Source organism: Gouania willdenowi, chromosome 22 (genome assembly GCF_900634775.1).
Source record: "Gouania willdenowi chromosome 22, fGouWil2.1, whole genome shotgun sequence".
Taxonomy (NCBI): Eukaryota; Metazoa; Chordata; class Actinopteri; order Blenniiformes; family Gobiesocidae; genus Gouania; species Gouania willdenowi.
Genome location: NC_041065.1, coordinates 25140161 through 25168038, shown reverse-complemented (window position 1 = coordinate 25168038; position 27878 = coordinate 25140161). Strand labels below are relative to the sequence as shown.

At 38.9% G+C, this 27878-nt stretch overlaps 1 protein-coding gene across 4 annotated transcripts in view; it reads left to right on the top strand.

Annotated features, from left to right (window-relative positions):
• The window catches only part of LOC114456358 (G patch domain-containing protein 2-like), a 33939-nt gene extending 8641 nt beyond the window's left edge, over positions 1–25298 (top strand). The window contains exons 3-12 of one of the 4 annotated variants that reach the window (XM_028438073.1): positions 2573–2634; positions 3818–3970; positions 5004–5083; positions 5175–5239; positions 5329–5368; positions 5441–5538; positions 10187–10269; positions 19833–20398; positions 23384–23479; positions 23547–25298. In XM_028438073.1, the coding sequence (XP_028293874.1) occupies positions 2573–2634; positions 3818–3970; positions 5004–5083; positions 5175–5239; positions 5329–5368; positions 5441–5538; positions 10187–10269; positions 19833–19969 (718 nt within the window). In that variant the 3' untranslated portion in view covers positions 19970–20398; positions 23384–23479; positions 23547–25298. Of the gene's footprint in view, positions 1–2572; positions 2635–3817; positions 3971–5003; positions 5084–5174; positions 5240–5328; positions 5369–5440; positions 5539–10186; positions 10270–19832; positions 21091–23383 lie in introns of those variants that run through there. The other 3 variants (XM_028438074.1, XM_028438071.1, XM_028438072.1) reach the window with 3 other exon arrangements.
• The last annotated feature ends 2580 nt before the right edge of the window (positions 25299–27878 follow it).

Below are 27878 nucleotides of genomic sequence, written 5' to 3'. Positions count from 1 at the left end.
GAAAAATGGCTTCCTCAATTATTCATAGCGTTAATCAGGCAGTACTTAATGAAAATGGTCCCACATTGACTCCAAGCGACATCACATTACACCTTTAATACAAATAAATACTTAATGGCTGTGTCTGATTAATTGTTTATACCTGTGATTTGTTTTCAAACTTTGCACACTATTCATAGAAAAGGGGCAACATTTTTGATGAAACTGTCGTCATGCTGTGTTGGTTGGATTTGTGGAGGCTTTTAATGACGATTGGAGGTGCTGCATGCTGAGGCTAGTAAGTAGGCCTGGGCAATATATTGAGAGTCAAGATATATCGCAATTTTTTATTTTATCTTACTTTTTAGCACCCAAATACACCCAAATAACCAACAGAAAACACCAAAAAAAAAAGGACAATTGCAGACAAATATGATTTCAGCAAAAAGTCAATTGTATAACTTTTGTAACTATTGTTTTCTCGCCCTCATCTGACTGGATTTTACCCACATTTACCTGCAATTTCTTTTTTGGCAATATATAAAATTACAATATTGCCTATATTGACATTTTTATTTTATAGCTTTTTTTTTTTTTTTAGAAAAAGAAAAAATTTAAAATTAAATACTCATTTTAGGAGTTGCTGCTTTTGCTACTTCTCAGAACACCATGAAAAGCAAAGTGCGTCCTAACCCAGACTTTCCCCTAAACAAGCCACACTACAGAAATCACTCACATTTGCTGTCCCTTATAGGAGAAAAAGTCAAAAGTTGCACATATTGTGCTCATAAATGTTCCTTTGCATCAGCAAATTTAACCCAGAATTGTGTTTCTCGTAAGACTTGTTGGAGTTAAAAATATCGAGATCTATATCGTATATCACCATTTTGAGAAAAATTATCGACACATTAATTTAGGTGCATATCGCCCAGCCCTACTAGTACCAGAAGTGCTTTTGGTGGATGTTGAGGGAGATGATGGAGGACCATCTGGCTGGAGAGACAGGCGGGCTGGATGAACGTCTGCCGTCATTGACGGGTTTCGGCAATATGGCAAAACCACTGCATCAGCGCATAACTGACCCTGCAGCTTACTCAGACAAGCAAGGTCAGTGATGATAAACAGGAAGTGCAAAGCTGTTTCCTGTGTAATGGTTAATGCACTAAGTCCTTCATCTAGAAAAAAGTTACATTATTTATTTTAAAAAGAATGACTGAAACAGGTGAAAAAAAGACTCAGTTATACTTAAATTTATATTCTTAAGCAACAAAAATTTAGTATTTTGAATACTTTTTTTAAACTAGTATTCATAAAAAAACAGCATGTATTTTTATGTATATTTTTAAGCAACAAACTGTACCTTCACACACAGAAAATGTTGTGTTTTGGATACTTTTTTACAGAATATTCATGAAAACCAGCAAAACTAAATAAAAAAAAATACTAATACTAATATAATAATTTTTATATTAACAGTACCATATATTTACCTGCCTCACAATCTTATTCATGTAGACATATTAGATTCAAGATGTATGGATAGCAATTTTTTTAATTTTGTTGTTGACACTTTTTTTCGTTACTGTCCCCATTCATCCGTCCTCTGACCTTGAGTTGTCTAGAGGTCAAGGCCTGACGGGGTTGAGGCGTGTAAAAGGCTGATATTTGGATGTATATCCTTGAACAAACTGTAGAAACACACATAAAATGTAGCGTAATGTAGGCTTTGTCACAAATATTCATAAAACCAGAAAAACTAAAAACTTTCCCTAATACTTATATTAACAGTACAGTATATTTCCCCGCCACAAAATCGTATTTAAGTTAGATTGAAGATGTAGGGACATATCAACTCTTCAGAAATGTATTTAATTTGGTTATTAACACTTTTTTTTGTTACACCTCTCATTCCTCCATCCTCTGACTTTGAGTTGTCTAGAGGTCAAGGCCTGACAGGGTTGAGGGTGTATAAGGCTGATATTTGGATGTTGTGCTTTGGCATAGTGGGAGAGTATCAGGGGTTGCCGTAGGCTGGGGTTGGGGAGGTGCAGCCGGGCAGTGCATTGGCATTAAAGCAGCCCAGGCAGCAGATGTCGGGCAGTTTTTGTGTAAGCGGAACGCCTGTGGGTCGCTCGATGTGTGGGGCGCACCCACGGGGGAGAGGAAGGATTGAGGGAACGTGTTTGGCTCTCCTGTCATCCTTCACAACGCAGAACAGATTAGATTGGAGCTGACAGCAGAGGATATTCAATTAGATTGTTCATGTCACTCAGTGGCTTCGATCAGAGTCTCTCCTGATGCCTTTGTGTTTGCCGTAGCAACACTGGAAAACACAGCACGCTCTGTCTTGTCGCGTCATTTCTATTCATGTCGACCTCAAACTCCAGACTTCTTTTTCATGAAACGGTTGTTGTCAAATATTGACGTTACCAGGTCATGTAAATGTTTGAGTTACGTTGTTTTCCTGTCAGATGCTCTAACATTGTGTGACCTAAAGAAGACAATGAAATATTTTCATTTTTGAATGTCACTGATATGAAATAATCTTCTTATTATGTCGCGTGATTTTCCTTCTTTCTTTGTTATTTTGCAGGGAAACCAGCAGCACATGCAGCAGTGACCCTGGTTTGTTCACCAATGATGAAGGGAGACAAGGTAAGGACTTATTAAACAGTAGCACATATAATTCTGGTTAGATCTTGAGTTTAAAGCTGATATTCGGAGGATGAAAAGAGAGAAAATTCAAAAGCGAACGTCTCGATGTTCCTCCCTAAACTGCTTCATTTCCTCCCCTGCCTCTGCCAATCTACCAGAAGCCACGCCCCTGCTTTTGTGCATGCGCATCGCGGAACATGAGGTCACATTGATATAGGTTTATGGATCATCATCGTTCTTTTGGCGATGGACATTCCTGAGGAATGAGCCGAAATCATATATACCTGTTTGCTGTCTCAGCTACAGGAAGTTGAAGCCTATTGGCATGGGTGATCAGGTTCGAGGGGTTTGATTTGGGGTTCGAGGGATTTGATCCCAGTCTATACCGGTCTGTTTTGAAGTGTCCTTGGGCAAGACACTGAACCCCAAGTTGCTCCCAGACTAGCGCCTTGCATGGCAGCTCTGTCCCATTGGTGTGTGAATGAGCTGATATGTAAAGCATTTTGTGACCTCTGTCTGTGAAAGGTGATGTATAAACAAACATTACTTACTTACTATTTGTATAGGGGTTTATAGCACAAAGGTGGGACTTATATATATTGATGCATATGAACGACCACCTGCAGTAGACCATAGTAAAAGACTAGTTACGTATTTTGGCGTATTTCAAAAGAATGATACATATACATAGATTTCTCAGAACTTCCGGATATCAGCTTTAAGCTGCTAACACATAAAGATTTGCTAATCATGTAAAAGAAAAAAAGACAAGCTGTCAGCTCAGGACAACCCCCTCTTTGACTCTGAGGGAATGCTGGAGCTTCAGTGGGAGATCCAGCTACAATGTGATGGTTGCTGGGCACCCAGGCGACTCTAATAAGACGTTGTCATGTCGTGTTAATGAGCGCTGAAGCCTTTGCTAATCTCATTAGCCGTGGTGGGGCCAGGCGGCCCCTGATTTAACAGTTGTCACTACACCTTGACTGTAAGAGGCATGGCTCCTGTGTGCGCTGTGCTGAGTGACAGGTCTGATGAAAGCGTTGATGTCACTACAGGCACAAACAAGTTACTCAAATCTCCTAAAGATTTAAAACCCAAACGTGCACAAATGAAACGGCTTTGAAAATGAATTGTAAAAGATCAAGTATTTATGTTCTCTTCCTAATATCGTCCTCATGTGCAGGTGATGACGAGCAGAGCGACTGGTTCGTTGAAGGAGACTGTGGGACGGGCGTGGCTGGCCTGTTGCCAAGCTGGGACTCGGACAGCCAGCTTTCCATTGATGACAAGCGCACTTTGCCCACTTTCCTGCAGCCTTCACGGCAATCAAGCAAAGGTTTCTTTTAAAAGTTGTTTTTCATGAACCAACTTAAACTCATATTAGTATTTTAGAGCATGATGTCCACTAAATTTCCTTGGAGGTCGCCGTCCTTCAATTTTGGATTTTTAGTGATCACTGAAAACGAATGGAAATTCACTTCCTGAAATGGAAATGGTTATATTAGTCATAAATTAAGCAGAAATTGCAATATGACGATAAATATATTCTCACAATCACATGCATGTTTTAGGACAATATTAAGCATTTGCATGCAATTTTTCACCATAAAGAGAGAACGCCGTGGACAAAAAATTCAAATTTTTCAAATCTTGCGATATAACAGACATACCTCCCTAAGTGGAAATAATTATTTATACAATGCAAACTAAACTATCACCCACGTTTTGGGACAATATTACACATTTCCACAATATTTTTCATTATGGCTTAATGTTAACTTGTGCAAAACAGTACTATCTATGCTGTACGTAGCATAGATTGCGCTATGTAACGTAAATTGCGCTACGTAATCTTATTTTCAGCGAGTGCATTTGCCCCACTTCTGCATTTAATTCAATTAACCAAATTAAGCCTGTCTGGCTCGATTTTGAGAAGTTTCATAGCCAGTAATGATGGAAAGCAGAAGAAGCAGAAATGATTAGTGACATGGAAAGGAAATCAAAGGCTCTATGTATGACGATATTCAAGATAATGTGTAGTTTCAACAGGGGAAGATCTGAAGGACAGCAAGCCTCTAGGATGAGTTACCAGATCTCTGGTGCCAAGACTCAAAAGCATTGATTTTAGACTTTGTTTTATCATTTTTGTCCCAAGTTTTAAAATTATGCAAAACATGTTGAGTTTTTAATTTACCAACAAGTCAACAAATGTCTCAAATGTTGGGTTTAAATATACTACTAAACATTTCATGAATCTTCCAACACTCACCAAATAAGTTTTGGCAAATTTCATTTTTCTGGCTTTCTTTGTAAACCTTTAAGATATTTACTGATTATTTTGCTACTTGTCTTATTTTCTATCATTGCAGCATATCATTCACGTCTCAGGCGACTGCGTGGCTCGGCTGCATGTTGTTTCAGGAAGGAGAGGAGGAGGATTTCCAGAAAGGTGAAGAAAAACATGCTTTTTCTTGCTCACAAAAAAATAAATGCTCATACAATCAATGTTTGTCTCACTGTGCACTCATTTATTTCAACAGGGCAACAGCATGCCAGTGTTTGTGGAGAGACTGAGACACTTCTCCCAAGATTCTTACCAGAGAGAGTAAGATGAAGTTGAAATCCAACAATAAGATACATTTTAGTTTTTGTGTGTTTGTATTGAGTAAAACTCTGTTAACTCTTTCTTTCTAGCTTTTGGCTTCCTTCTGTTGGAAAACGGGACCGAAGCCAGGTATGATGTTTGTTTTTTCAATTATTATTTGGATCTGGATCTGTTGATGAAACTTAAATGAATTTCCTGTAGTTTCAGCTGAACCCTTTGTGTCCGTTAACGATGTGTCCCATTGACCTGCTGTCAGAGAACTCCCATCTCAGATGTTCCTCCTCAGTTTTCAGAAACAGGTACACGAAGCCATATGTTAGTTAACCTAATACTACAGGCACTAACTGAACTATCAGAGACAAAGAACTAGTAATAGTCCTCTTTAATAGTGATGTTTTCAGTGTCATAGCGCTGACTTATTACTTAAATCCACTTGCCATTCTGGGAACTATCAGCATTTAGCAGGTGGTCACATCTGCTGGACCCACAATTAGCTTTGTACACAGCCTTTGGGTTTGTATTGCTGCTTTAAATGAAGGAAAATGTTTTCTGACATGCTGTCATTCCATGCAACTTACATTAGAAGTGGCTTTTCTATGTGTTGTGATGAGTGGAGGCTATAATTAATTATAGGCTGTCTTCTTTCTGAAGGGATGAGTAATCAACAGCAACTTGTTGCATGTCACATGACCATTTCATAGTCCATGTGACCACTGTTGGCTGTAACCTGACAGACAACAGTTTGCATTTATTTTTTCCAACTCCCACTTATTACCTACCGATCTATTTACCCACCTAACTATTTAACTTCTTACACATATTGCAGAATATTTGTTAGGTTTACAGAGGCTCAAAGGAATGCATAGGGATATTAATGCAGCAGTCCCTTCAAACTGCACTGCTGTTTAGGATAAGTTGGTATACAAGATGAACTAGAGCACGTGTCAAACTCAAAATCCAGCCCTTTAAAGCTCCCAATTCGGCCTGCAGGAGAAAGTAAAAAATTACAATGAAAATGTGACTCATTGTGTAAATTATCAACTATTTCAGTTGTAGATATCTCAGTACCTCCAAATACATAAAATCAATGAAAGTGCACATTTTTTTCCAGGGCTCACAGTTTTTTCACGCCTATATCACTTGATAGCAGTCATTTTTTAATTCAAATTGTTGTAAGAACTCTCAAATTTTCCCAAATCCTACAATTTTCCTCAAATTATTCCACAAAATGTCCCCAAATTAAATAAAAATTGGTCACAAAATCAAGGAAATTTAAGACGCTGCAGGGACTGATATCTGTCACTTATTGCTTGGATATTGTTGGTTCCTTACATACTTTAAATACTAATATAGGTGGAAGTATAAACTTAGGCACAATAAAGATACATTTGCTCGTTTTACCGCCCATAATCAGCGGCCCACTTGAGATTAAACTGGTTCGTATTTGGTCTCTGAATTAAAATGAGTTTGACACCCCTGAACTAGATGATTTGCATTTTCTGTAAAAGTGAGGAGGTAAAACACACTGTTCCAATATTTATGTTTGGGTTGCCAGATTTGAATTTATTTTTGCCAATTAATCAATAACCATTAACGGAAGATAGTATAGCTGTCCTGAGTATTCTGAACATTTTGATGCCATAACTCATCAACTCTGACTTAATTTGCAGGACGAGTTAGTGGACAAAGTTTAAAAAAACCTAAAACAATAGTGAGGATGTTACACTTTCTGTTTAAACGCTATCATTGGATTAAAACTTAGATCGAGCATGTGGCTTTGTAACTTTTGGATTCTGTACTTTTCAAGGTCATTGTTTCTAAAATAATGTGTTCACATAGTTGTAATGCAGATTTGATTCCTTGCATTTTTGGGGTCTGCCCACAAGCATTAAATAAAGATTCCTCCTAAAGATGTTTGTCAAAGCCTCACATCGCTCCCAGTCATCCCTGCAAACTGTTGGATCTGCATGGGGGACTATTGAGAAGCCCAGCTGTCCTCCTGGCCTCGAGACGGTGGGACTCCACCATGTGTTGTTTCCTAGCTGCCTATTTATGGTGCATTCTTAATTTTTTTTTTTCACACACACTGCCTTTCCCGCGTCTCTCTTGGGTTTGTTTCACAGAGCGCCGCAGCGTTCTTTGATGAGGGGCAAAAACACGACTGATATAAAAAGCCCCTGACTTCTTAAGGCTTTTCTTTTCTTAACTGCTCCTTTCTTCACCACCTGAAAGGTTCCTTCAGATTCCAGTTTAAGGCATTGTGAATACTAATTTCTCTCTATTAAAAAAGCTCTCATATCCCTGCCATGCTCTCATTTGAATGGCAGACTCGGGGGAGACCTCTTAATTCTTTTATAGTGGGATTCAAGACCCTTCACTTCAAAACGTATACGGTAAATCATACTCCCAAATGAACGAGGGCGAGAGGGGGATTGACGAGAAGGGCTTCTGATGTGTCCCGTTGGACGGCACGAGCTGAATCCATCTCCCCAAGCTGCTCAAATCTACTCACCAGTGAGACGGCAGCTTTGTCCTTACGAACCAGCTTTGCAAACACGGCACCCATCGAGCTACTGGAACTTCCTCCTCCCACAAGCATCCTGTTTGTTCAGCTCAGACCGCCGCCAAATCTCTTCAGACTAACTTTTATGATTTAAAAAGTTTTTAAAGAAGCCCTCTGACATGTGACTTCTTTGTTTCCAACACCCTTGAGAGAAAAGCGTTTTCTCTGCAAACCGAGTGAAGCGATAATCTTGTATTGTTGAAACGATATTCCATTAATAAAAGCTGTCATCTTCTGTTTGATGCCTGTTGACAGTGATGATGGTGCGTTTGATGTTAAGCGATAAAGACTGTGTAAGGTTGCCTGCTGTTCATCCTCGTCTCTGCACGTGAATAGGCGTCGTGGGATTTGGCCGTGCACGCTCGAGGCCTTGTGGACGAGTTAAAATGCATAACCGCCTCCCACCTGAGCCGGGCAGCAGCAGCTTTTATCTATTGACTTATTTATTTCTAAATGACACTCGCGCCGTGAGATAAATCATAGTCTTTTGCGGCTATCTTCCCAGTTTTCATTTTAATTGTGAGATCACAATGTCAGCAGTTAGTATATTGGTGTGGATGGCCTATTGATTATTGATTTAGAGCTATCGATTATGTTCCCTGGAGAACCTAATCCTTTCTGATTCATTTGAATACCTCTATTAATCTTAAGGTCCCTGCTCGCGCACGATCCACCATGTACCTAATGAAAATAGATGGCAGTTTTGTAACTTGAGATCAATCCTCTTTTGATTTATTATTTTTAATTGATATATTTGCTTTTAAATGTGGGTACTAAAATTACATCTGACCCCGTGTCAGTGTTGCTTAACTCTGCACCCAGAGGACTGCATTGCATTCAAGAAATGCCTCATCTGACCTGAAAAATCCATCTTAGACCCTTTTTTTCTTCTTCCCGGTGTCCTTTTGTCTTTGGGGGAATTTAGTTTTCATTGCCTGTTTTGTAGTTGCTGATTTTCTTTATGTCAATCAGTTATCTTGTGCATTTTAAGTTGTCTTATTAAACAATTACTGTCTTATCCTTGCTTTTTTCCTCAGTTTCATGAAAGAAAGCATGTGGTTATTATTTTTTTTTTTTTTTTTTGATGAGATGAATGGTAGGGGTTTTTCTTTGCCTAATGAGCCAGCTGATGGGACTCTCATGTTTGATTAGCATTGCGCTGAGTGCCTCAGTGGATTCTTGATGGCCCCTGGAGAGCATCTGCCTCTCACCTTCCTCCAGGCTGGACGGGGCCCCGGTGTCTCCTGGTCTCGGTAGTAATCAGGAACGAGACAGAGCGATGGACCTCCACACACATTAAGGCTTAATGCATCAGGGTATTTCTTTTAATACCTCGTGAAATAATGTGACGTTTAAGCGCAGATCGATTTTGGAATTAAAAAGTTAGTTTGCAAAGATTTACTGTGGGGAGTTCAATGCCTGGGCTCTTTATCAGGGCCACAAATGGCTGGTTATGTGCTGTCCGACAGAGGGACGATTGAGGGATCGATAGGCGCGTGATTTACTAACTGGAGTACAGGTAATCAATAAGTATAAAAGTAAATGAAATATGCATTACTAGGATTTTATTAGAAAGTGCGTGGTCGCAGGGAGAGAATAACGTCGAGGCCATTTATTTTTATATCTATTGATTATACAACATAGGGACTTTGCTGTAAGCGTGGCCTGCACACAGCTCTCAACACCCAGTGTCTGCTCACCCGTCCTGTGATTTATGGGTGTTGAGGTCATGGAACATGCTGCCTGTTAAAAGGCTGCCCTGACAGAGCCTCATTGTAGCATGTGTGTCATAGGGTTATGAGCTTTATGTAGCCTGTAGTCGAAGATGAGCTGCGCTAGTTAACAAGGAGCTTCCCTTTGAGTGGCTCTCAGGTGTTTAGCGCCCAGTCATGAATCCATTTTCACCGTTATTGGCTTTAAAAAAAAACAAAAAAACAGCCATGGTAACAATGTAAACATTTGGAGCCTTCAAGTTTAGCTTGGATCATTTGGTCCGTCAATCAGATTCTAAATCCCTCCTCTCCACTTCTGCTGTTGTTTTTTTCTCGCACGCACACACGCACACACATTCACACTGCCACGATCACACTCGCATCTCCCCACCAGTGATGGAAGAGACCTTGACCTTAACTTTACTCCCCACAAGTCAGAGCTATTGAGCTCAGGGGGGAAGTTTCTTATTTCAAAGCTGCTGACATATGACATGCGTGTAATTTGTTTATGTGAAGTTTCTAATGTCGGTGCAATGCTTTATTGAAGAAAAGATGGTTATGTTAAACAAATATGCAAGTCATGCATTCATTGACTTTTTGTGTGGAATATGTGGGTGCGAGCTTTATCATTTAGTAAGTAATGCTCCATTATAATTTTTTTTGTCTTTCCAGGCAGAATAACGTGACTCCTGGGCTGTTGTGCTCCGACACAAGGAGGAGCAGCAGCAGAGAGGCAGAATCTGTTACAACCTCAGGTGAAACATTCAACACATTCATTATTCCACAACAAGGAAAAACAACAGCACTCAGGGAGCGCAAACCTCCGCCAAGCGGCAGATGTCTTCTTTGCCAGATATTAGCAGTTATCTGCATCAGTGATCCTGATCATGGTACCATGATCATTCACACTTTAAAGGCTTGGAAGAAAAAATCTACCCCCATCAGTAACATTACAGTGTAATGAATGGGCTCTCCCATTATCTTTAAACAATGGTGATGAAATGCACAATTCGGATCAAATCCGGATGAAACTCAGTGGGGTAATGAAGGAACCAACAGTATTTGAGCCAAACTTTTGCCAATTGATTTTTCAAACTGATCATGAAACAGTATCCCCTCGTAAAGGTAATATAAACTTAATGGCGTACGGCAGTGTTTTTCAACAACTTGAGGTTGCCTGTAATGTCTAGTAAATCTTGAAGAAATGAATTTTTTTTTTTTAAATGTTTTTTGATTATTATTCTACACCACACACACCAAAACTATATTCTATTCTATACTTTCACATTAAAAAATGTAGTTCAAATAAAATGCAGTGTAAAATAATCTGAGTTGGCACATTTTGTCACTTTGTGCACTAATTCTGGCAACAACAAACATTATCAAAAGCTAATTCTAGAAAAAAAAAATGTCACTTGGGTCACCAAAATTTTTTTTTATATCAAAATGGGGTCACGACCCAAAAAGTCTATGTTTGGTTAAAATGTTGTCAAAATTAGTTTTTGACGTAATCCTGCTAACAGGCCTTGAAAGTATGACCTCCTCCTTGGGGGTAAATATGTGTGTTTCACACTAAAACTTAGGGATGTCCTGATGCAACTTTTTCACTTTCGATACGATACTGATATTGCAACGTTGAGTTTTGGTCGATACCGATATCGATCCGGTATGGTATCAGCACGAATCATACATACTTTTATTACTTGTTTTGTAGTGTGGAATGTTAGAAAAGGTTTGATCAAGTGATGTCACTCAAACAGAGAACAATAGTCAGCAACAGTAGGGATGAGAAAAACTGACCCATTTATTATTAACTAATGGGTTACATACATTTTAACCTTCAACATAATATCTACAGTATTCTACAATTGAATAAAATAAATATATTATCGGAACGCTTATATCGGAGATTTTAGATGCAGTCCGATAGAATCCGATTTTCGTTTTCTGGCTGATATTGGACTAATATTCGATATCAACATTGAATCGGGACACCCCTACTAAAGATTACCAGTCAATCACTAAAACATTGATTATATTTCAAATGAAAAGCTTGGTAATTGCCAAGTGTTAATTCCTTTGTCAGCTAGCTTTCCAAAAATGTACTTAAAAATTCCTTTGTGACCAAATTTTTTATTAAATCTCACCCCGTGGGTTTTTGACCACAAATGAAGTTGCAATTTACACAGTTTGGCAGAGTTGATGGATCAAATTTCAATCTGGAAAGTGTGCGTTATCTTTGCTGTGTCTGCTTAGTTAGCGCTCCATAGTTTTGCCAGTTTTCATCTAAACATTTATATGCGGTATCAAGCCTTTTTTAAAGCTCAGTATGGTTTTAGACTGTGATTTACCTGAATACATGAGGAGAATAAAGCATTTGGTTGGCTAACTGATGTAAACAATAGGGGGGTAGGATATAAGGTCACCGGTGTGTTCTATTTAGAGCTTTTCTAATCAACAGAGATGAAGAGAAGCGTGATTTGGAGCTTTTCCTATTGGAGGAGGCGCAGAACAGCCAGTGTTATGTGTTTAGACCAGGAGGAGCTGCCTTTTTTCATTAGCCTGATGGCTCGAGGCCTTGTGTTTTTGCCGGATTGAAATCTGAATTGGTTTGTCCACCTTTTCCTCGGTGTCCGCCAGTTTTTTGCTCCACTCCTGCAGCTGCTGTTTGTCATTTAAATAACAGATGCCGGTGGTTCCCTGATTTAGTGAGGGGGTTCAGGCCTCTGATGTACATTAATATTGTTGCACAGAGCCTCGTACCAGGGTCCATCATTCATTTGGATAAAAGAGGTGGAATTTAAAAACAGCCAATGCTTTACTTGGATACAGATTGCATTCATTTATTGCACTGAGTGATGGAGCGACCGGTAACTCTGTCCTTCACCTTGCCGCCGCCGCCGCCGCTCAACCACTGCCCATAAAAGTAGAAAAAGGATTCACCCTTGGCCCCTGGAGACCCCACGTTTTCAACATGCAGAACGAGGGGCATCCCTCGGTTTGTTGACGGTTTACAGACCAACTCCTGTAAAAAAAAAAAAATGTGGGAATAGACCATCACTTTAAAATGTTTAACGCATATAAAACGTTTGACATTCGCCTCGATTGTTTTTATGTGGACACGTCTAAAATCTAGTTTGGTTCACTAGAGATCAATAGACATTTATTTAGAAACATTAAAATCAGAATCAGGAATACTTTATTTAATTACTCAAGAAATATTACAAATAAAAAGAATAAACACTAAACAAAGAAAGAAAGACCAAGAAACATTTACATAATTAAGTAAAAGACTGTTAATTCAATAAGGATTAAATACAAGTGCACACATTGCATTACAAAAAAATTGAATAAGATAAATAATAATACAAATATACAAATATAATACAGATAATATACATCAATCAAAGCTGTCAAGTTACAGTGATGAATTGTACAGTTTGATGGCCACAAATTAGGTAATATTTTATAATAACTATCAGTTATAAGTAGTTAATAGATCATTAATAAACTGTTAGTTGATGAGTTATAAGTTGCTTATTGAATATTTGCTAAGTTTAAGGATTTATCACTGTGCCTTATAGATAGCCAATAGATAACTTGCATAAATTACACTTTAACTCTATGTTAATGATTTATAACGACAGTGGAGAAAATAAGTATTTGATACACTGCCAATTTTGCACGTTTTCCCACTTCCAAATACTGGATAAGTCTGTAATTTTTATTATAGGTACACTTCAACTGTGAGAGACTGAATATTAAAAAAAAATCTACAAAAACACATTATATGATTTTCAAATAATTAGTTTGCTTTTTATTGGATAAAATAAGTATTTGATATAATAGAAAAATGGAACTTAATATTTAGTACAGAAACCTTTGTCAACAATTACAAATGTCAGACGTTTCCTGTAGTTCTTGACCAACTTATATAACTTTATATATGTTAGTAAATGAGCAATATTTGAAATTTTAGAATAATGTCCCAATAACGTGATAAATAACGTTAGTAAGTAGTTTACTAATAGCTTATCCATGATGTATTACTAATTTATAAGGTATAGTTATAAATCATTAACAAACTGTGAGCAAATAGTCAAGAAGTAATTTATAACTCATTAACTAACAGTTTATTAATAATGATGTATTGACTACATATAACGGATAGTTATTATAAAGTGTTAACGAAAATGATTATAAATAAACAGCGTTTCTATATGCATCAGTTTGCTGAATGATTGATAAGGAGAGTTTCTGATTGGCTGCCTGCCCTCCACCCCCTGCCCTTATACCTACCTCAGAGTCTTTTCCTGCTTCCCAAGTCTCATGCCCCCTGTCCACCATGATTTATCATGCGTCCCATGTCGCCCAATGTCAGTTTCTGCAGCTGCAACTGCTCTGTATAAATCTTTACTTTGGCAGCCTGCTGCACCATGTCTCTCCTCAGTAATCTCACCACCGCCAGGAGATGCACATTACTCTGACAAGCTTTACCTGCTGTGTGAAAATCTGAGTTTGCTGCCACTCCGACATAAATATGTACAGGAAATAAAAAAAATAAATAAAATCAAAGCAGATCCAGTGATTTACTGAGTTGTTTTCTGGTAAACATCTTGTTTGCATGGAGAGATTGTTTTCCACGTGTGTGTGGGGAAAGGAAAGCACAGCACACGCTATGGGCATCGCTCTTAGTGAACATGACAGGCGAGTCTTGGAGTTAGCCAGAGGAAGTGGATTGTTATAGGTGATAGTGGTTGATTTGAAACTCTGTAATCAAGAGTGAAAATGGTCTGCAGCTCAAGGTTTGCTCCAGGGCTCTGCGGGGAATTACTGAAGGGGGTACCCAGCTGTTGCTTTGTCTCTCTGCTTTACCCTTTTAGCACCTCCAGACCAGTGCTGGAGCCAGCTGTGAAAAAAACAACAACTTATCAAGCTAGGTATCTGTTTGGATTAGATGACCACTCCATTTCTCAGCCTTAAATTGACCATTTTCTACTTTTCACACCACCGTCAATCCAAAACATCCAACTCTGTCCAACAAGTCCTTACTGAAGTCTGAACAAAGCATTCAGTCCTTGCTTTTTATCTGTTTTATACCGTTGTTCGCACGGGTTGGCTTTTTATATTGTCATACACTTTAGAGCAGTGGTTCTCAACCTTGGAGTCAGGATCCAATTTGGGGTCATGAGACACTGGGTGGGGGTCGCCAGATGCCTTCAAGAAACCTAGAATTTTTTTTTTTTTTTAAACAATTTCAGCCCTTTTTTGCTTTTTTTTTTACCCTTTTTCTGCAAAATCGTATTTTCACCTTTGTCCATCACTTTTTCTTGCCATATTTTTGCTCTTTTTAATGCGTTTTTGCTTCATTACTTCCATTTCTGCCACTTCCCGTTTTCCCATTCTTGCCATGTTGTTTGTGACTGTTTTTCCATGTTCTCTTTAGATGAGTTAATACTGAAATTTTCTGTTTTGCACTTTGTGGTTTTTAACTGTGAAAAGCGCTCTATAGATAAAGATTACTTACTTCCTTACTTGGTTATCCATCAAATTTAATGCCTTTTCTGCTTATTTTTTCCACTTTCAAGATATTTTCAACACTTATAAACCTTTTCCTTCAACTTTCTCACCTAATGTGACATATGTTGACCTGTTATTGCCCCTTTCCACCATATTTCATGCTTTGCTTTGCCTATTTAACCACAATCATGGTTTGTCATGCCCATTATTTACTAGTTTAAACTAGTTGACTATATACTATAGTGCAAATAAAAATAAACTTCCTGGTTAGCAGTGGATATTATTCAGATAAATAATAAATGTGGTTATCACAGATTCATAGAACAATGGACCGTCATTTTTCTGACTTCATGATTGGACCCCAAAAACCTCTCTCCTTTTTATTCCTCCTTATAGATGGCCCTGTCTCCACATGAATGCTCACATTCGTGTTCAGCCACCTTCAGGTACAATGTGGGTCTTTGGTCTTTGGCACCTTTTTTGGGGGGGTCGCGGGTTGAAAAGGTTGAGAACCACTGCTTTAGAGAGTTTAAATAGTTGCATAATGAAAAAATAAAAAGTTGCCCTTTGTTTGAAAGTTTCAGTGAACATGAACACTGTCAAAAGTGAGGACATTTGTTAGAGATGTTCCAGGGATTGTAAAGATCCAGATTTATTGTAATAGCCTTGGATGATCTCATACTCAGGCTAATTATTCATTACAGTTTTATTCCTCCCCTGCTGTCCCTCGTTTATCTTCATCCCTCTGAATAAAAAGTATTTTTTTTTTAGTTTGACTCTTTCAGGAAAAGTTTATAGAAAGTGTTTGAGAAGAAGTTTGTTACTTCATCTTCATACGCCTGTATGTACAACACGTGTGTGTTCTGTTCATGTGGAGGCCAGCGCCATGCTCGGCGCTCCTTTCTCCTCTGTCTTCATGCGTCTCCTTGCCCGAGCAAGACGGCTGCGTGACAGATCACCTGCGTCGGAAACCGGCCATGTTCCTGCCCGGCGGTCCGGCCCCCTCTCATTAATGCCCAGGCTGGTGCGAACGCCGTATGGCAGCACAAGACAAATAACGCTACATCTCAGCCATCACTTCTGCTGACAGAAATGCAGCCCACCGCACTATTTCGCCCTCGCCTGCTCCACTCCACACCCTGCTCTTGTCCTTCAAGCCCCCCCACCACCACCACCAACCCTCAACCTCCCCCCACATCTCCTTCATATCCACCTGCACCTGCTTCCACTGCTCCACCAAACTTTCATGGTGGGTTCGAATTGTTGCTGGAGGCTCAGTTTGATTTGAAGCACACACTCAAGGGTGTCAAACTCACTTTAGTTCAGGGGCCAAATACGGAGCAGTTTGATCTCAGGTGGGCCACAGATTTTATGCAGGAAAACAAGTAAATTCAACATTATTCTTCCCTAGAACAAAGGCAAAGGAATGAGTGGCTGCTCAAAGTGTTAGTATAGCAGTTTTAGGTGCTCTTGGAATAATACGGGTAAGAACCTTGTCAAAAAATGGGGGAACCAGGCACTCCGAAAATTAAAAAAATCCAAATCAGGAAGGAGATACTAAAAAGCATGCTTGGTTGAAACATGTTGGCTTTTTAATGATTTGGCCAATACAATAAAGGCTTTTTAGTATCTCCTTCCTCATTTAGATTTTTTCAATTTTTTTATTTTGTTTCCAATTTCTATTTAATTAAGGGAAATATTATGTAATAATTTGAGGAAAACTAAAGGATATTGCAAAAAATGTTTGTTTTTTCAACAGTAGAACTCAGACGTAGAATCACCGCACTCACATCCTAAATCTGCGAAGGTGCCAGAGCTTAAAATATATTCGTGCAAAAAAGAGATCTGCACACTTCAACAGTAAAAATAAAAAAAGTAACGTTAAAAATGACTGCCATCATGTGGCACCGGGAAAACTGTGAGACTCTGCAAATATGGAGTTTCATTTACACAATGATTTATGTTTTTTCTCTTGCGAGCCGAATTGGAAGATCCAAAAGGCCGGATTTGGCCCCTGGGCCTTGAGTTTGACACATATGCACTAGTTGATGCAGTGCAACTGTGAACCTGCTGCATTTGGGACTAAATGTTTCTTATTTGACAGCTTTTCCTGTAGCGCAGTCAGATGGCTGATTCTCAACTCACTTGTGTGCAAACCTTCTCATCAGGAGGTAGGATTTGAATGTCCTGTTTTTTGAAAGAAGCCACGTGTGTGCGTGTGCACCGAGGTAGAGGGAGGCCGGGCAGGAGAGACAAAACACAAAGGCTAATCATTAAAGAGCTATTCAGCCCTGTTCATTTAAGTGTGGGAATCAGCAGGCTCATTACTGTCAATGTGTAATTAGCTGATTAATAAACAGGGGGAAGGGCAGTGCTCCAGGAAGGCCTGTGATGACTGTTCATCACATGAGAGCTTGTGAAGATAGTGGAACACTTTCCATTCAACGTCCCATTATTACCAGCGATGAATGTTTAGTCTGTAATTCTGCCACTAACAGCTTTCTCATTTCTCTGTTCAGTACAAGCGGTTATTTATTTAGAAATGAAAAATGTATGTACGTTTTAAAAATCCTGCAGTGTCCACAGAACCTACACGTGTTTTTGTTTATTCGAATTAGTAAAAAATAAAAAGGTAAAAAGAACAGTCTTTATACCAACATTTATTGAAGGCAGATTGGTTGACTTATAGCAACTCTATACCTGCTTAGTCTTCAACAGCATTAAATCTAAATCAATGTGTACATGAGCACATTCGAGGTGGTACTTGTGCATACATTTCAAAATAATAGAACATCTTTTCTAATTCCCTTTTAAAGGACAATTTCTCCCAAAGCCAAATATAAAGGTATGAACCGTTAGAACAGCCAAAAGAACTAAAATAAAGATAGCAAATGGTTCGGGACCCAAATGTTCTCAATGGGTGATGTTTGAGTATATTTGTTTGGGGAGTACATGCAATCTCTCCAAAGAAAGGCACCTGTTGCAACCTGGAAGTCCACCATGCTGTACCTTCACACTATTATTGTTTTTACTTAACAAAATAAAAAACAAATCAAAATCAAAATGATTTCATCAGATATTTGCAATCCTAGCATTACTTGCATTGATTAACGTCTTTAAGTATCTAAAATGTTTTGCTGTGTAAGAATATACATAAAACAAAGCTATCTCACACCATTTCTTCAAGACACATAAGCCAGTCTTTCCCTGAACTCCTTTGACCTTGGTTGAGTTTGTTTGGGACAAACAATGTGTTTTAACACTCTCACAAACTAAATGTTCCTGCCCTTTTTTTTTTTTTTTGTCAAATACGAGGGGAAAAAATACCCTGAATCTTGATGGAGTCTTTTATGTCTAAGCCAAGTGTTTTGGTTGAACCCAAGCAATGGTTAGTCATCATTCCCTTAAGAAATATTAATCAATTATCTTGCCCGGCGGATCAGTTTGTGGAAGAAGTGATCTGGAAAGAGGCACAAGCAAATATAAAGGGGAACGAGCAAAAGCACATGCCAGTTGAATGCTGTAATGCTTAATCCTCTGAGACAGCCCAGAGCCACAATGTCACTTCTAGTTCCCTTGTCCTCTGCTGTGGGACTGCCTCGCAAAATGTCTTGTGTGACCGCCGCTAACTTTTCAGGTAGAGCTTTTTATTTAGCAAACTGAGGGTAGGAAAAACAGGAAATCGTGTATGGAAGTGCGATTGTTTTTAAGTTCTATCTTCTAAGAGCATTCTGTGAAAATTGGCCGCGCATCTTTCTCACGTGCCAAAAAGCCAAAAAAGCTTTAAAGATGAATAAGATCACTGGGAAAATGGAACCTTAAAAAAGGAAGGAAGGCAGTGAGATGTGAAGTGTGATGAATTGAGTAGAAAACATAGTGCCTACCAGGGGCAGCACAGATTGGCCTTTTAATAACCATATCCACTAGTCATACAGGGCCAAATTGGATTTCACTCACATCACCAAAATCTCATTAATGTTATACTATTAAAAAGATTGCTTCAAACTTGGATTTTTTTTTTTTACAACTAAATGTGAAATCAGTAATGGAACATGTTCTTTTTAAGGGGCAGTATTATGAAAAATTCACTTCATAATGGTTTTGCTACATTCTTTTAGCCTCATTTAGAGGGCCAACATTGTTTCCTCCCTCCCTTGTTATTCCACATTTTGTAAGAATGGGGGAAACTCCTCCTCCTGAAGATAATCCGAAGAACAGCGTGAGCGCTCACAATCAGTTTCATTTTTAGCAGCCGTTATACTGCCTCGTATTGCCTTTATGGGGTGATCTGACGTGTTTGTGACCCAATGCGACGCAGCGGTAGGACAGAACAATGGACTGTCATCTTAAATTGATTATTTCTGTGTTCAAACAAGGTGAGGAGGACAAGAAAGCGATGTAGCAGCTCATGCGAGTGTTTGAAACAGCTAACTTGAGTTTACTTCCCTGCGGCGTAGCGCAGGCGCTCACCATCAGTTTCATTTTTAGCAGCCGTTATCCTGCCTCGTATCACTTTTATGGGATGATCTGACGTGTTAGTGACCCAATGCGAATTTATGTGGTCATATGCATGAAGGCCTAAAAACAGCCTGTTTTTAGGAACAGTCTGAAAGTGACTTTTCAGTGGCTAAAACTCAAGAAAACAGGTGAGTTTGGGAAAATAAACATCAAATACAATGTTGTTGGGGTTCTTAGAACAAATGGAGATTGGTGAAAAATATAGCATAACACCGGACGTTTTATATAAAAAAGTGACAGAAAAAAAGAAATCACTTTGTGTCTTTTGTGTTCTGTGCAGCTATCAATGCGTTTCACTTGGATCATCGCAGAGACGAGACTCAAGGAGGGGAAAACATCTCAATCCTGGAGGCTGTGGGACCAAGTGCTCCTGGGCCAGAGTCACCTGCTCTCACCCGGCCGCAAAGTTTGTTTTGAACACAAGAGAAACCATTAAGGAGAACATCTGGACACGTGGTCGGAGGAAAAAAAAGTAAATTGCGCATAAAAAATGGACATGACTTCCTTATAGCCAACAAACTTTTCAGAACAAAAGGAAGAAGAAGGAAAAAAAAAGAACAACCACCACATCATTACTCTTCAAATCAGCATGTTACTAGACTACTACTCTTTACAGGTAGCATATTAAGCATGGCAAATGTTAATGCAATCAAGCCTTGTTAATCCCTCTGCCATCTCCTTGAAGAAAAAAGGCAGCTTCAAGAGGCTCTTGGTCTGACTGTAGACATTGGCAGCTCAACCCTTTTCCACAGTGTCTCGTCGGCCACCTGCTACCACACAATCCAACCATTATGTCCACTGTAGCGGTGCGGCGTTTGTCAGCAGGGACGCGGAGACTGTGCTCAGGTAAAGGAGTCGGCTAGTGCAGCAACAGGGTTCATAAAGGCGACCACCAGTAGAGAGCCACACAAAGTACAGGCGTCCTATTATCGGGGTTTTGAAAAGCAACCGCTGCTACAAAGGTGCTCATTAACACAACACAGGTTGAGTGTAGTGGTGATTCTCAGAGTGCCGCCTCTGTTCTCGCTATAGCTTCACTGCTATATTCAAATCCACACTAAAGTATTTTAAGTTCAAGGCCAGCTGCAAATCTGTTTGAACAGCCTGTTTTTCAGCTTTTTTTTTAAAGAGCTGTGCAGAAAGTGAAAGAAAGCCAGACGGGAAGAGTCGGGACAGCTCTGGGGACTGGAGCGGCAGAGTCCTATACTCAGTATTTTCACTCACCCTTGGGGTAAACATCCTCTCAGCACTTTCACCATCAAATGCATTAATAGATCAATGGCAGTCAGGAGTGGGATCAAACCTGTCTATTCTCGCCATGCTGACAAACAAGCAGTATTTGAAGGGATCTGCCCTTATGTGCAGCGATGTACATCTTAATGCACGTGTCGAATTCTAGGCCCGGGGGCTAAATCGGGCCCTTCAGAGCATCTGATTCGGCCCGCTGGAGAAAGTGAAAATGACATAGAAAACATGAATCATTGTGTAAATGACCAAACAATTCAGTTGTACATTTTTGTTGAAAGAACTGATTTTTCCAAAATCCTGAAGTTTTTTCAAATTATTTCACAAAATCTCCCCAAATTAAATAAAAACTGGTCAAAAAATAAATAAATCAAAGGACATTTAATTAGCTGTCACTTATTGCTTGATACTTTCCATACTCTGTAAGTGCAAACTTGGGCACATCAATGTTGAAATTGTTTGTTTTTCTGCCTAAAAACTGTGGCCCTTGTTGATTGAACTGGTCCTTATTTGGCCCTTGAACTAAAATGAGTTTGACACCCCACTTACTACAATATTTTTTTTTTTAAACAGAAAATACATCATGTAGGCCTCATAGATCAATACATAGATGATCATTACATACAAACATATATAGAAGGTTGGAATAGCTGCTCCAATGTCTGTTTTGATCTCCACTGTAAACGGTTTATTGAAATTGAAAATTCAGATCTTTCCGTTTAAGCCCCAAAATAAACATCAGCCATTGTTTTGCCGCAGCTTTCAGTCCCTGAAAACACCAGTAATGTGTTGGGAAGTAACTTTGGTCGAGTTCTTTTGGGGTAAACACAAAGAAATCACATTAAGAATCAAATAAAAATCACTATGATGCATCCGTCTACACGACTCCGCATCCCACAATGCAATGTATAAGACTTTTATGACAATAGGTTGTGTTTGGAGTGGCATACTCTGTACTATGCACTACAAACTCAATGTGTATACTGTCTACTATATACTTTAAGCATGTTGTGGAGGATTAGGATGATGAGCGTTCCAACTGAAGTATACTTCCATGTTTCCAAAGATGTATTTCGAACCTACAAAAAAAAAAAGGTGACCAAGTAGAATCACAACATCTGGTTATTTGATCCATAAAACTCACAGAAACAAATTTATTGTCCTCATTTTGGAGATTTTTGGAGACCCGCCATTGTGCTACTGACAAAACAAGAGCCCTATTTACTAAAGCGTTAAAGAATAATGAAAGACGAGAGGAGATGCCTTTGTTTTGAACAGAGGATGTTTGACTTTAGCTTAAAGTCGGTCCCGGGACAAATTTACATTCCGTTCGCAATACATCATGAGGCGGTTGAGAATGGCTAGTGTTCCCATCGTGCATTCTTGAAAAATTTCCTGATTCAGTATACATCCAGGTATTTCTTGCGTACTCAATCTTTCCATACTATCTAATGTGAACGCACTACATTTTCACGTAAGACATAGTATGAGTAGTACGTTAGTATGTGATTTCCAACAGAGCCAATGTGAACAAACTGTTTACAGTGGAGATGGAGAAGGACTTTCAAGCAGCTATTTGAACCTTTTTCATTTGTTAGTGAGTAAATTATCTGTGATTTATTGATCTATGAGGCCTACATTATGTCTTTACCCGATACAAAATATTATCTCTCGCAGCTTTAAACTGGAATCTTGCAGGGAACAGTTGATCAGCTGTCATATTAGATCAGGTGACTTTTTTTTTTTAGTTAACCCTAACGCTGTCCAAAAGCAGAGCCAGTTTTTACCCCCCAGCTTTAAGATAAGCATTAGAAGTCATACATGTACGTTTTATTTTATACAAATATGCAATATGCTTTTTCTGCAATAATCAAAAGATTTATTTATGTTTTTTTAGAAAATTTCTCCAGGTTCATCACCCACGACACATTTAAGCCTATTCAACAAAGGACTCACACCTGATAGAATTAATAAGAGTTATGTGTCTGCAATAATCTGTGTGAGGGAGCTTTATATGATCAAGTTGGGGAGAGATGACATTTATAAATACTGTGTGTGTGTGCACCGGTCTGATTGGATGCCTCACACATACGACATCCGACTACAGAAATCAGTCAAAGCGCAACCCCACCAACCATCCTACATCCGACCAAGCAGACCACGGAATATACAGGTGATTTATATAAATAGGACTCATTGGGCTTCACAATTAGGATGGATTGAGTTCTTCAGAACAAATACCCTTAAACTTGTTGACAAGTATTGACCGGGTGGTGTTTTAGAGGAGCTTTGGGCTTCAGGTTTGGTGCCAGAGCATTGACTGATGGAGAAGATCCATTATAGTAATACCTCTACTTCCCTGAGGGTAATTAGCAGCCACTGTAATGGCGACTTAGCAGGACCTCGTGCCCCAAAATGAATTTCCGATGGCAAGGAAATGGAGGGAATAGCATCGGCACAGCTAGTCAATTGTCCTGTTACAGTTAAGGAATCCAGCATGCTAGTACCACTCATATTTCATCCCAGGTAAAGATTACCTGTCAGACCCATGGGAGATGTATTGATCTGTTTTCCTTTTTCCGCCAGCAATCACCTGACAAAGGCACCTAGGAGGCGAGTGAATGAGTGATGCCTGGCCCGCTTCAGCGCGGTGGCTTCCAGTGTCCACTGACGGGTGGAGAGGTGATGAGGAAGAAGAGAGATAATGCAGTCATAAACTCTGTTTGAACCTCCTTCTGTATGCATACAGGCAGGGCGGCCCCCGTGAGCCCAGGGTCAGAGGTCAGAGAGGAATCTGCTTTTTTTCCCTCCCCCCCTCCCTCTTGTCAGAGGCATTTCCTTTCTTGTCAGAGGCATTTGTTCTGGCGGGGTAGTGTGTCGCGATGATAGAAGCACATGCAAAACGAGGCGCAGTTCTCTCTGGTTCCTGCTGACAAACGCATGTTGGGAGTCAACACAATTCACCCCACTTTGGATTTCAAAAGCGCACAGTGTTGGATCAGGGCTTCCTTTCAACAATGAGCCGTGTGTGGTTTCAGGTGGTCTTGTGATGGAGACCAGGGTTGGGGTCAATTACCTTTTTAAATAACAATTACGTCTTCAATTATCCATGTTAAATTACAACTCAATTACGATTACGTTGAGCAGCATTTTTTCCAATTACAAATAAAATGACTATTTTCCCCCTGAAATCAATTACAATTCCGTTCTCAATTACAATTACTCACTATTACTGAGCCTTTAATAAAAAAGCCCATAAATCTTAGCCTTTGTCTTGTGTTAGCATCTCTTATGATAACAGGTCGGGTCTTAAATGGGCTGTAAAATACACTAGAAAATATTATCTATCATCCGATTTGTTTCTCATCTCTTGGTTACCTTATTAGGCTACTTTATCCATGAAAATATTGGTATTAATATTTTTGATGTGGGCGTCTTAGCCTTTTTTTCTGTCAGAATACCCCCTGATTTTAACTTTTTTTTTAAATAGTACAATCCTCGAGATAATTAATCGGTGGTTAATAATGGTTTACTACGTTTGCCTATGTGTAAACCATAGAACTGTAACAGAGTTCCCCAGTTTTGCGTCTAATTACATTGTAAATGACCGCTTTTTTCTAACATATTTTTTCAATTATGATTTAAATTATAATTACGACATAATTGTAATTACCAATTAATTACACGTTTACGTTTCATAACATTGACCCCAGCCCTGATGGAGACACATTTTGTCTTATTGTACATTTTCTTGGCAGCTAACAGTATTTCTGTGTTTGCCTTGTTCAGCAGAATATCAGAGTTGATGTTTGTCTGTGATAAAAGTAGTGAAAGTGTTTGCACCTCATAAAAGGTGTTTGTATTGGTGATGTAATAATCACATGCCATTTCTTCAGGATTTAGATCTAGAATATTCAATTAATGAATTTAATTGAATGATAGCAAGTCAGGTATATGATTATTCTTTTTTTTTATCATATATTTTTTTTAATTTAATTTAAAGGGATTTAAATGTATCTTGCAGAGATTAGTTCTCTGAGGCAGCTATCTATCAACTATTCAAAATGTAGTACGAATAGCATCTTATCTCCGAAGCTGTTATCTTTATGTGTAATTGCAGTAGAAGCATGCCTAATTGCTTTGCAAATGATCTAAAAGACGATTATGCCACCACGACAACGCCTGCTACATGTCGCTAGATGTTAGAGAGGCTCACGATTCAATCAAACTCTCTTGACACCGCAAACTTTGTCATTTTCTGATCATTTTAGGTGAAAACTACTGCTCGGGAGCATGTGCTGAATGAGACGAATCACTGTTATAGGAAGCTGTAGTTGTAATCACATCTTTAGTGTTTGTAATTTTCTTTTTTTAAGGATGTTGTTTAGCCGTCATGTTAAATTGCCATTCATTTAACCCTCTATTCCTGCGTTCATCTGCAAAAAAAAAAGGTGTGAATATAGATTTCAATGCTTAATTTGTGTGCAATAAAGGCTTTTTAGTGATCATGATTGTGTACCAGACTATATATATATATATAACCAAAATCTATCTTTAGTTTTTTTGAAGTTATACAAATTGCTTTAAATTTGTCATTGTATGTTAAATATTGGTCGTAAACCTACTTTTCTTTACTAATAATAAGAAATCTATAATAATGATTGTTAAAACTACATTTTATTGTAGTTTTTTTTTAAACCTCCTCCAAGGAGGTAATATTTTCACAGGCGTTAATTGTTTGTGTCTTAGCAGGATTATGTTAAAAGTACTTAAATAATCACAAAATGTTAACCAAAGATAGAACTTACTGTAGTTCAGGGGTCAAAAAAGAACCAGTTCAAACTCAAGTGGACCACATTATATGTGGTTTAAACGAGAAATGTTACCATTCATGTGCCGTAGTTTGCACATCCACGTATAATAGTATTTAAGGTATATACAGTAAGGCAGACTATATCGAGCAATAAGCGATCAGAATATCAGTCCCAGGATCTACACTTACTGGAAATTTACTTGATTTTATGACCAATTTTTATTTGTGGAAATCTTGAGGATTAATTAAAGGAAAGTTGCAGGATTTTGGAAATAGTTAAAGTTCTTACAACAATTTGAGATTAAAAATGAATTCCATTATGTACAGGTAGGCGTGGGAGAACTGTGAGCCCTGGAAAAAAATGTGCAGTTTCCTTGAATTTGTGTGTTTGGAGGGACTGAGATATCTACAACTGAATCTAGATCTAGAACTATAGGAGTAATGCTGTGGGTCTGTGTCAGGGTTTCCTCTGCTTTCTGCTCGGAGAATTAGAAGATGACTTCAATGTTCGATGTTTTCAAAAGATTCTTCCTCTTTAAAAAAAAATAAATTAAAAATGAAATAAACGTTTTCATAAATCAGATTTTGCAGATGATCAATAATGATGATAATCTGAATATGACATGTGTGCGTCTCCTCAGCTTTTACAATATGTAATAAAAATATCCATGTGGTCGACAGATGATCAGTTGATCTTGTTCTACTAACATTTTGTCTGAACACTAAGGACTGTGGAAGTCTCTCTGCTGTGTGTTGTGAGCTGTTCTGGTCCATAGTTACACATCACATCATCAGCTGTCTGAGCACCCGCTGCCTCCTCTCCTCCTCCAGATTGATGGTGAATTGGAGGAAAAATCAATGGCTTCCTTTCCTCTGTCATGTTTGGGAATTTGATGTTGGCCTTTTCACTTTCGCCGTACGACGGAAAAATGTGAACAAACAGACACGCAAAGAGTCTCAAGTCAATGTAATTCACCAGTGCTGTCTTTAACCCTCCTATTATCTTTAAATATTACCAACATATTTTACCCTTGGAGTCAATCTGACTCCAGGGACATTTGCCTCCAGAAAATGATTTTCAGAAAATTGTTGACCAAGTTTTTGTATCAATCACTTTGTTTATTTGTTGAATACACAAAAAACTCCTTGATAATGAAACCTTTGACCTGTTGTCTAGCGCCACCATCAGGCCAAACTTTCGAATTGGAACTAATTTATCTTTAATTAATGACCACAAGAGTATGGATCCTCTTGGTTGTGGTAATATGATCAGTGCCACCATCAGGTCAAACTCACAGTTTTAGAGTTAGTGAATCTTGTAAATCTTTCATCCAAATCTTTTCTAATTTGGGGTGCACATTTGCTAAGTCTACCCTGCTGTTGAAGTGGGGAATGGGACCAGATTATCTTTCTATTTTTTGAAGGGATTGTATCTGCTGGAGGGTCAACAGTCTCCATATAATCAGATGAAAAAATCAGGGTCCTCCTCAACACAATCCTCTGTTTCAGACACATCCTCATCTACGTCATTTCACTGTGAAAGAGCTGTTCTAAAACCTCACTGACCATTTTTAAGAGAGAGAGAAAGTTTTACACCGCTTAAACAGCTTGGGGTCAAATTGACCCCAGGAAACACCAATGCGTGTAATATGTGTTCAGCACATTAAAAAAATATCACAATAATTTTATGCTTAATCAATTGTCCCCATCAAATTAAAGTAGAACTAAGTAACTTGTGCTTAGTGGTCCCCCTAAAGGTCCTTTTTGGTTATGTCACTGTCGTAAACACTCCGCACCCCCCGCCACCTGCCCCACCCCATGGCTACATGCGCACCTTTGCTCTCCCAAGATGGTAGCAAATGATCACTGGAAAATCCTAATACAACAGTGACACTAAGGGTGCTTTTACACATTTAGTCCCATGTGACCATGTGAACAGTATGAGGATGAGAGACAAGTAAAATAAATAAATGATGTAAGAGTAATGATGCGTTTTTTTGTGTGCTGACAAAGTGGCTCGAAAGATGGATGGATGGGTGGATGGATATTTGTGTGTGTGCTGCCGGATGGAGCGCTGGGTTGCGAGTGTGTGTGCGTGCCTTTTGCCGCAACGACAGTATGTGTGCATATAATCATAATCGAGCATTAGTTTGTATTGGGCTGTCGTAAAGCAGTACGTCCTGCCAACGGGTCGGAGGCAGGAAAAGTTTCAAGTGCGGTTTTCTGGCCAGAGACAGCGGGGGGTGGGATGAAAGACCCCCCACTCAC